At 47.1% G+C, this 10,761-nt stretch overlaps 1 protein-coding gene across 1 annotated transcript; it reads left to right on the forward strand.

Annotated features, from left to right (window-relative positions):
• The first annotated feature begins 1,177 nt into the window (after positions 1–1,177).
• LOC148110535 (glutamate receptor ionotropic, NMDA 2A-like) lies at positions 1,178–8,262 on the forward strand. Its single transcript, XM_087865631.1, has 3 exons — positions 1,178–1,591; positions 7,985–7,997; positions 8,117–8,262. Exons 1-3 carry the CDS (start codon positions 1,178–1,180, stop codon positions 8,260–8,262), a joined length of 573 nt encoding a protein of 190 aa, XP_087721757.1.
• Positions 8,263–10,761: the final 2,499 nt, after the last annotated feature.

The raw sequence follows: 10,761 nt of genomic DNA on the forward strand, positions 1-10,761 counted from the left end.
GCGATACATGTGTGTGCACCGACTGAGGACGTGTGCGGACTCCGGATGGCTGTGGGCACCGCTACGGTGGCCTGCGGCTGTGCGCAGAAAAGCGCGCGTGCCTGTGAGGTTGTGCAGCCCACTGCCCACATGCCCCTAAGACTTGGTAACAGGATCTGGGGTGAAAAGCCTGGGGAAGGGCTGTACAGTTCACGTCCGTCGGAAAGCTGCTTAGGAGCCTACCTTTCCCCCACGCACGTTCTCTGCCAGCTCCCACGCGCCGGCCCACGGGGTCGGGGGACGCGCCTCCTCTCCCCTCCGGGATTCTGCATTGCTCGTGGCGCGCGTGAGAGAGGGCGTGTGTGTGCCTCTGTGTGTGTGCGCCTGTGTGTGTGAGCGTGTGTGTGCACGCGCGTGTGTAGGGGGCGGGCCCTGGGGCCCGCCTTCTGTTGAGTGGAAATCGCTTTACCGCCCCTACGCGAGGTGGGGCCCGCCCTAATTTCCCCCCAGGCACCCGGGACCCTGGGGCGCACAAGTGAGTGTCCTCAATCCCATGCATTTGGGGGGTACCCTGCAAGAGAGGAATCGGGTCTGCCCCGGGTGCCCTGTGGAGCCAGGTCTGTGCTGCACCGGGCGGGTTCACGGCGGCGGGGGGGGGGGGGGCGGGGGGGAAGCGTCAGTCGACTAGCCCAGCTCGGAGCCGGGCTGCGGAGTCTCAGCACCGCCTCCGCACGCGGGGGCTGGTCTGTAGTTCGCTCCTCCTGAGTAGGGGGCGGGGTCGTCTGCACTAGGCAGGTGGGAGAGGGGTGGGTGGATGGTTTGCTCTGGGCGCCTACGCTCAGGGGCTGTGGTCCACAGCTAACTTGGGGGTGTGGTGGGACATGTGGGCAGAGTTAGGTATGGAGAAGCAGCTGCAGACAGGGGGTGAGAAGGAGGTTGGATGCAAAGATGAACTTGGGGACAGGGATGGAGAATTAGCTCGGATTGGAGTTGTGGGTAGAGTTGGGTCGAGGGATGTCGGTGGCATCAGGAATGGGGCATAATGGAGTCAGTGATTCTGTCAGCTCGCTCTGGGGATGGGCTCTATACCTGGCTCCTAGAGCCAGGGGCTGGGGCAGTAATCCCTTTCCTCTAGAACCCTTGCTTCCCGCAGCCCTGACTCTCCCTCTCCACCTTGCAGGGACCGTAAGTGGCGACTATGGGCAGACTGGGTTATTGGACCCTGCTGGTGCTGCCGGCCCTTCTGGTCTGGCGCGGTCCGGCGCAGGGCACGGCGGCGGAGAAGGGTCCCCCGGCGCTGAACATTGCGGTGCTGCTGGGTCACAGCCACGACGTGACGGAGCGCGAACTGCGAAACCTGTGGGGCCCCGAGCAGGCAGCAGGGCTGCCCCTGGACGTGAACGTGGTAGCCCTGCTGATGAACCGCACAGACCCCAAGAGCCTCATCACGCATGTGTGCGACCTCATGTCTGGGGCGCGCATTCATGGCCTTGTGTTTGGGGACGACACCGACCAGGAGGCCGTGGCTCAGATGCTGGATTTTATCTCTTCACAGACTTTCATCCCCATCCTGGGCATCCATGGGGGCGCGTCTATGATCATGGCTGACAAGGTAAGTCGGGGAGGTGATAGGCTGCTGGGACCCGCGAGTGTACCAGTCATACCACAGCCACCACAGGTCTTTGGGAGCCTCTGGCAAATGTTTTGATCTGAAAAAGAGTCGTGGTCACTGGCCCTGGTGAGAGCCAGGTCCTGTCTCTCCAATCCAGAAATGAATGGAAATGCCTTTTTCCTTGGTTCTTAAAGTGGGGTACTCAGAGGCACCTTGGGTGTGCCAGGAAGAACTCAGAAAATGCAGATGTGTAATGGGATGGTGGAACGGTTGGAGGTTTCCAAATAGTGCACAGAGGTGAGCGTGGGGACACTTGCAACACTATGGCTCATGTTTCTATAATATCGGTTTTACCCAATTTGTGGGAAAATGTCATTTTTTCCCTCTGTGGTAAGTGACTAAAACTATTTTTAAAACGATTAAATGTGGGTATGTTATGGAATAGAATGCATAGTTTTTAGGTCAAGCACAAAATGGCAGAGAAACGTCATGCTTCCACAGACTGTCTGCAGTTGGGGGAAGAGGGGTAGAGTTTGAGAAGCCCTGGGCTGGAGGTGCCCAGGAGAGTGTTCCTCTAAGGACTGAGTAGAGAGAACTGACCTCAGACCTTGAGCATGGAGGACCTGGCATTTTTGTACATGTTCCCTGAGTGGGGCTGACTGGGGCAGATGGAGGGGTTGCCTCCCTAGGATGGGTTTTGCTATGAAGTTGGAGAGTGAAAGAAGGTGTGTCCACATCTCTTGGCTTAGAATGAGAGTAAGGTCTTTCTGTGGACCCTCTGAGAGTGTTGGTTTGGGGAAGAGGAGAGAGAGACTTCCAGACCGGGGTGAAATGTTACGAGGGTCTGACTTGAGTGTCATGCAGAAGCGGAGGGATGGAAGAGGGTCAGAAGGGAGAAGCAAAGTGAAGAAGGAGAAAAACCTGGAGTCATGGGTGCACTGTATCTCTAAGCCCCAGGAAAGGACTGGGGTGGGTTAGGAAGGGGAGCAGGGGGTGCGTGTCCTTGTGTGCCATGGTCCCCCGCCCTGAGACCTTCTTAGAGTGTGTTCCTTAGATAACAGGAGACATCCTAATGGAGTGAGCAGACATTTGTCAGAGCACTTTCCTTCTGACGCTCTCAAAGCACTTTTATAAATTCATCAAATCAGATTCTGCCTCTGCCTCAGCAATTCCCACCAGCTCCTTTGGGAACAGTATTAATTCTTTCAGGTCTCCTGGGCTGCAGCACATTCAGCCGAAGTATACAACCGATGCAGTATCTTATTAAACATTGATTTTAAATGGTTTGCAGCCTAGCAGAATTTCTACGTGTGGCCGAGCATTTTCCCCGCCACCTCTCAGTTTTGGGGGGCTCCTTTCTGGAATGAAAAAGGTAGGGAACGGCTGTGCCCTGCCACCAGTTGTCCGAACCAGGAAAGGTCTTGGAGTCTCCTAGAGCATCCTACAACTTTCAGATGAAGTGCCTGAGGCATAGGGGGCAGAAAATGGCTTGGCGGAGGCCACACGGTGGACAATGGAACTAGATCTGTTTTCTGTTCTCAAGCTGTGATCTCACATTCCAGCAAATCAAGCCTATCCTTTAACTTTGTCATCCCATCTTCAAGAGGGTCAAGGAATTACTCTCATTTTATAGGAGGTTATAAACCATGGGGAGGTTCAGTGAGTCAGAGCCTAGGGCTTGTGCATAAGGAATGACCAGCCCTCTGACGAAGGCCTGAAGAAGGAGAACTGCAGTTTCTAGCAGGGGTTTGGAGTGTGAGTTTGGGATCTAATATTACCACCGACCCCTCCTCCCTTCTGAAGTTTTGACCAAAGAAGCAACACACAAAAGACAGTAGCCATGTTGAAAGTAAAATCTATGAATTGACTAGGGCCCAGCATGATCAATGGGGAAATCTGGTGAAATCTGACTTGGAGAACGTGTCTTGAGGCTGAGAGGGCTTTGCTGCAGGTGTGTGGCTCATGCTCTTACCTGTCTTATGCGTTGGACTGGAGGCAAAGGAGCAGGAACAGAGAGTGAGCTCATAGTTGAGCACTCATTTGATATACAGTGACCCTGCCCACTGTGAATGTCAGGCTCTGACCTACTCGACCAGCAGCTGCTCCTTCCTTAACGGGGTGTTAGAAAGGGAGCTTTGTGGGTATGGGTGGCAGCATCCTCCGCTCTGTAGAATGAAACTGCCTTATGGGGATTGGACAAGAGCATGACCCCACTTAATAGTACAGAAGGAAAAGGGAATCAAGAAATGGCAAGAGGAAAATGAGAAAGGACATTTTCAGAGAAGTCAAGATTAGAGAGAGATGTAAGAGGGGACGAAGGGGAGAGGAAGGAAAATGTAAATTGGTTTGAAAATGGTGAAGGGACTTGGTTGCTCCTCATTCTTGTCAGGACTTGCTGAGTTGGTCTTGGTGGTAGGGAATCAAAGAAGTGAGCGCAGATAATGTTGGGGTATATGTTGGGCCCCATGTGTGGGATGAGCAGGTGATGTTGAGAGGAGGTGGGTTAAAGAGTGGTATTTTGAGAAACTTGGATGTGTTAAAAAAAGAGATTGTCTGAGATGTGAACAGCCCTTCCTTCCATTAGTAGCACTTCTAGTTGGCTTGTGGCTTTGCCACCTGTTTCTTTTGGAGCTGAACGCCGAATGCAGTTTGTTTGGCTCTGAAGAAGCAGCCATGAGACGTTGCCTAAACCTCTACCTTGCTTGGTTGAGTGTGCCAGTGGTGTTATGGGCACAACGTCTGAGTCTCCCCAGACTGAAAAGGCCTTTCTGTCTCCCCCTGAGATGATGTTCATTTGGTAAAGCCCAGAACATACTTGTGTTGTTTTCACTTCCAAATTGGTAACATGATAGTTGATAGTGTCCCTGTGGATAGGAATGGTAGTTAATCAAGTAAATTCAACACCTCCCCGCCCCACCATTTTTACCTTCCCCTCAGTCTACTTGATCCATTGGGAAAAAAAGAACAAAGCCTCATAATAACTGAAATGTGTTAAGTGGCAGATTTTTGTGGTGTTAATTTACAATACAGATGCTAATTTTTCCTTCTATGAATGGGTGGTCTTGAAATATAATTAAGTTAGAGGTGAAAATAATGGTTGATGTAGAAAAAGTCCTAATCTTATCTTGGTTTGGCCATTTTGAATGGAATACACTCTTGTTGCAGCAATAGCCCCTAATAAATCAGGCATATGCTCTAGACCTTCACGTTTCTACATGGTGTCCTCACATCCTCCACCCTCTCCTCCATTTCTCACGGCTCCATGGGGGAAAAGGCAAGGTTAGATCTTAGCTGCATCTATCCATGTCGGTACTTCTTGGACTTCACTTCATATGCCATTTCTATCCATACCTCATCGCCTCTACTAGAGTGTAAGTTCCTTAGGGACAAACTTTTTTTAAAAAAAGTGTATTATGTGTGTTTGAGATAATGAATACTCCTTCTCCACAGTTTATAAAAATAATGTTTCATTGTAGGCTGCTTAGAAAGTATATTAATGTTTAAAGAAAAAATAAAGTTCTCTGCTCTAAGTTCTGTCACCAGGAGTAACCACAGTTGGACATGTGGGTCCATTTCCTTTTAAGCTCTATTTAGTTAGTTATCAGTTCAGGATTATACTGTGTATATGGGATGGGTTTTTTTTGTACTTTGCACTCTGTGGGTTTTTTTTAGTCAGAAGATCCAGGGTTTTCTTTAATTCCGGAAAAAATCTCAGCCATTATATGTTGGATGTTTCCTCTCCAACATTTTCTCTGTTCTCTCCATATGTAGTTTCTTGATCAGCCCTCCAGGTATCTTAAATTAAACACTTTTTTTCAGTTCTCTAGCTCTCTGTGCAATGTTTGGGAAGGTTTCCTCAGTTCTGTACTCCAGTTAACCAGCTCTTTTTATTTGTATCTGGTCTCTTATTTTGCCTATCTGTTGAGCTGTTGAGTTCACCATATTTCCAAGATGAATAATTGGCCCCTTTTTATACCTTCCTGCTTTTTTTGTTTTATAAAAAAACCTCTTTTCACTTTGTGAATGTAAATCCTTCCTCTGTCCCTTTGAGGATTAAAAAAAAGTACTGCAAAGTCCTTCTCTGATTGCTTTAATATCTTTGTTTCTTCAGGTATGAATTCTTTCATTTTGTAGATTCTGATCATTGGATGTCCTCATATGTCCTCTAATTTTTGTTTGTGAATTTTTAAGGTGATTTTATGATTTATTCTGCCCTATGTCTGCAAGGGTATGTGCTTTTAAAGTAAAGCTCATGTCAACAGGTAAGCTCAGAGCTCTCTCCCTGCTCTCTATATCCTGTGGTACAGGCTTGGGTCCCAGTCTCATGTAAGTTACTTCATTTTGGCTCCTTGCCACAGACAGGGGCATCCTTTTTGGCCGTGACTCCTAGCAGCATGATTCCAGGTACAGTTTTCTCTCTTATCCCCTGGGTAGGTGTTGGGACCTCTGCTTCCATGGCTCATGATGAACCTATCCCCCATGAACCATGTGGCTTTGATTCCTACTTGAAATTGTAGAGTCCCATCTTTTGATTCATTTATTTTCAGGGAGTCCTCTTTATTTTTGATCTGTGATTCCCTTTTCCTATTTCCAAGCAGAACTATGTAAATTTTAAAACATCTAAAGATTTATCTATAAATTCTGTGTCTTAGGAGCAGAAGAGAGAGGTTACTGACTATGTTCATTCTGATTTTGACCCAGTTATATTTCACATCCTGCTTTTATTTTTTTCAAACTTGATTATGTATTCATGGAATTTTCCCTTATTGTTAAATAGACTTATCAAATATTATTTTATTATTTATTATTATGTATTATTTGTTTATTTAAATGCTTTTTAAAAAAGATTCTATTTATTTATCTGACACACAGAGAGAGAGCATGCGCACAAGGAAGGGGAGTGGCGGGCACAGAGAGAGGGAGAAGCAGGCTCTGGGCTCAGCAGGGAGACCAATGGGGGACTCGGTCTCAGGACCCTGGGCTCATGACCTGAGCTGAAGGCAGACGCTTAACCAACTGAGCCATCCAGGTGTCCCCTCAAATATGATTTTAAATGGCTGTGGAGTATTCTGTTTATACCATGATTATTGAAACTAATATTTCTATTTTTCCACCTGTAGTAAGGTTGACTTCTGGTTCATATGCATGTTCTTTTCGGCACCTTGTGCTGATTTTGCCCTTTGTATTTGTTTCTTGGTAAACGTTTGTTGATTGAATGAATCAAGTTATAGGTTTTGATGGCAGCTTGCTGCAGTTTCCAGATGAACTTACCACACTGTGGTTTGGGGCTTTCTATGCGGTATTTGTTCTCTAAATGCTGACTGATTTCAGAGGCGTGTGCAAAGTTTCCTCTTCTTTCTAGTGGGCAGGTAATTACTAGCCGTCCTTGGGATTACCAGAAATTGGGGGGTTCCATACAAAAGGCCCGGATGGTGATGCTGAGTAATAGGTCATCAGCAGGAGGTGGAACTTTCTCTTATAACGTGGCAGCTCCGGAGTTTGGCTGTGAGTGAAACACTGAAAGCTCATGGAAAGGGCAGACACGCACATCGGAATGTTGGTGGAGCCCACTCAGCTCCCGCTATGGAGACATCGGGTAGTTCCTGAGAGAGTGGGGAGGCCTATCTTTAGCCTTTGCGATGAGGCATGTCAGATGCAATCATCTACTCCTCCTTACATAAGTCATCGGAGAGCAAAAGACATCACCCTGAAAGGCATGACTAACTTTCCAAGTGGCCCTCAGGAGTCATTGGTAATCGCCTGGACTCTCGCTAGCTGTGTTTTGGTGGGTCCAGAGGGGGCAGTGTTCATGTTCTATTTGGTAGCCCCAGGTGGGAAATGCTTCTCTAGATGGAGTGATGGGAGCAGGGGGCTAAGGAGGCTAGGGAGGGAGGCTGAAAGGGGAGAGAGTGAGAGAAGAGGAGAGGAGAAATACAAATAGCATCTTGGGTTTGTCATACGGAGTGATGCCTTCTGGTAAGGCCATCATGAAAACAAGAGGTCATAATGTCATTACCTGGTGTGTTTTGTTTGTCCTGCACTGCCTGTTTATTATTCAAATTTGAATTAGTTGCCAGCATTAAAGTTAGGAGGCATCACATTTTTTTTAAAAAAAATCTGAATTTCATGCTTCATTGGAAAAAGTCAGAAGGCCAGGGAACACCGGTCCCATCTTCCCCCTCGGCAGGCAGCGGCTGGCTGGAGATGACTAGCACCCGTACCCCTGCAGGCCAGGTGCTCTTCCTTTGTTCGTTTCTCCACTTGCCCACTTCACTCATTCATTTTAGAGACTTGACCCTGAAGGCATTGGAGTTTGGGATCCCCGATGTAGGTGAAGAACATAGCTGATCTTTATTAGGAAAGCCTTCCCTGGGCATTCTCGTTCTCTTCCAGGGGCTGCTTCTTGGTAGGTGGAAATTCCTGATGTGAACGTGGCCAGGCTGCTGTGCTCACTCTGCCATCACTAATGTACTGTAGCACTTCTGAGCCCACAGGCCTTAAACCCTTCTCAACACGGTTCTGCAGGAAGCCACTCCCAACCAACTGGAGTCCGAAGGCCCCAGAAAACCCTGGACAAAAGGTCCGAGGACCTAAATTCCATTTCCAAAAAGCAGTGTGACCTGGAAAAAGGCCCTTCAGCTTTGTGGGCCTTAGGCTTACCTGCGAAATGAAGGTTGGGGTGATACCATCTCTGAGGCCTCTTCCAGCTCTGGGAATTGTATCACCTTCGAGAAAAGACCCACAAGAAACATGCCAAAATGTGAGCAGGGATAAACTCATGTCATTGACTCATGTCAATCTTTGAAATGTCAGTCTATCATGGTTAGTAAGTTGAACCTTTGAGTTAGGTTGTCTGGGTTTAAATTCAAGCTTTCACTTACTGGCTGGGTGATCATGGGGAAGTTCCTGAACACCTCTGAGCCTCAGGGTCTTGCTTGTTTCTGACCCCAGCCTGCCCTCGTGTCTTCATTTTTAAAAAGGGAGACAGAAATAGTACCTACTTCATAGAGTAGCTCAGTGCTTGGCTCATAATAAATACTCCAGGAACGCTCCTGGTATCGTGTCTGTATTTTATAGCTTTTATTTTTGTCAAATGCACATGCGCTTTTTAATCCCTGGAGAAATGATGAAGGGTGATGTGGGGATGTGATGGTGAGCCCCACAAGAAAGCGGGGATGAATCCTATAGAACTCTTAGAATTGGACAGTCCAACATGATCCGATTCACTTTCCCTTAATATGAATGTGAAGAGGACTATGAATTTCCTGGGACAAGAAGGCACTTTGAGTTCTGCAGACTTGCCGGGGGCTTTATCCTGGCACACTGAAGGTAAATGTTGCCAGGGCAGCAATGACCTCAAGAGGAGCCAGTCTCAGTGAGCTTTGCAGTAAATAACTCCCCCGATCGGACCATATGTTTGCACCCGGGCTTAGGGCTTCAGGGTGTGGACAGACACAGTTTCTCATTTTGTCTCTGCCAAGGATAGAATAACTCAGTGATAGCCCAGGGAACCTGGCAGCCCCAAAGGTATTTGATTAAAGAACCCTTACGTGCTTATTCTTACGCTCTTATTTTATTGCCCTCTCAAGTTAATGACTGTGAATCCAGCTGGTTGAGGCAAGGGGCTTAGCTTCAAGGACAGTCGATTTTGATGTTAATATTTTGGTTGTCTTAACCAAATTGATTAAGATGTTGGTGATGAAATTAAAATTCAGGGCTGTCTTTCCGGATTGACGTGAGGGACCCATGCTACAGACTGCACTGGAAGATTTAAGAAGAAATGTTACTCTTGCAGGAAGGGGGAGATGTAGCTTTTAAACTCGAGAATGATTTTTGCAAGGGTCATGAACTGGTGGACTGCCTGCTGAATCTGCCTCAGAGATACATTAGTATTTTATTTCGCTAATATAGTATTTAAAATGCTTGAATTTCAATGTCCTTGCTCCCTGTTATCGCACATCTACTCAGATTCACCCATTTATGTTAGCTGCATGGTCTCTGCAAGCATTTGAGATTGTGATCTCCAATCACAGGGATTTTGCTTATTTGCTTGCTTGTTTTGGACCAGATGCACAGCAGATTCTAAGTAGTTATATGGCTCTTAAAAAAGTGAAGGTCACATTTCTAGAAATAGAATGGGCAAATCAAGAGAGGCCATAGCTCCATTATACCTTCTCTGTTGTTAGAGCCTTCAGCTGCAAATAATAGAATGTTTGACCAATGGTGGCTTAAAAAATTAAGAGTTTTTTGTTTAACAAGGAGCCCCAGGTCTGATTTAGTTGTTCAGTAACCCATCAGGGACTCAGGTCCTTTTCATTTTTCAATTTTGCCTCTCTCAGCTGTTGTTTCCTCTTGGTCACAAGATGGCTGCTTCTGTTCAGCCATTACATCTTTAGACACCAGCCTTCAAAATGGGAAGAAAAAGGAGGGGAAAAGAAGCTTTCTTCTAGGCCCTCCCTTCTTCCATTAGAGTTGATGTCCCGTTACATTTCATTGGCCAGAACTGGGTCACATGCCACCCCTTGAACATCACTGGTAGAGATTAACAGTCAAGATTGTTTTCCAAGAATGGATAATTGCCACTGATGCAAAACTTGCTTCTGTTAGCAGACGTGTAGGAGCAATGGCTAAGTGGTACAATTGATGATGTCTCCAGCAACACAAACACCATGCTCTGTAGACTTGACCTTGTTTTGGGGGATAATATTTAAAGATGGATGTTGAAAAACTACAGTGTGTCCAGAGGCAGGGCCTGCAGGATTGCATAGGATCTAAATGACATATGGTAAGAGTCTCAGAAGCAAATATTTAGGGAGGTTCAGCGTGGAGAAGGCTCAGAGAGGATATGAAAGATGGGCTGTTATGGCATAGATGGCTTAGGCTTTTTTTGTTTTGTTTTGGGGACAGAACCAAGGCCAAAGGATGAAATTATCAGGAGTAAAGTTTCAGCTTGATGTGAGGACTAAGCTTTGGCAATTAGGTCCCTGACTGCAGGCCGCGATATTTCATAGAATAAGGAGTGTCTGTCAGGTGTGGCTGAGCTGAGAGTGACTGCCGTCTATCCGGAGTGGGGTGGCGAGTTGGACTCCTAGTGGCAAGATTGGATGGGGTCACCGCTGAGGTTCTTTCTAAATCAGAGACTCTGCACCTCTCAAATCTTTAAACTTTTT

This window comes from Ursus americanus, chromosome 2 (assembly GCF_024610735.1).
Source record: "Ursus americanus isolate L20-20 chromosome 2, mUrsAme1.1.p, whole genome shotgun sequence".
Classification (NCBI taxonomy): domain Eukaryota; kingdom Metazoa; phylum Chordata; class Mammalia; order Carnivora; family Ursidae; genus Ursus; species Ursus americanus.

What these genes read in the sequence shown, in the direction of transcription:
- LOC148110535 (XM_087865631.1), top strand. Translation starts at nt 1,178, where the DNA reads ATGGGCAGACTGGGTTATTGGACCCTGCTGGTGCTGCCGGCCCTTCTG.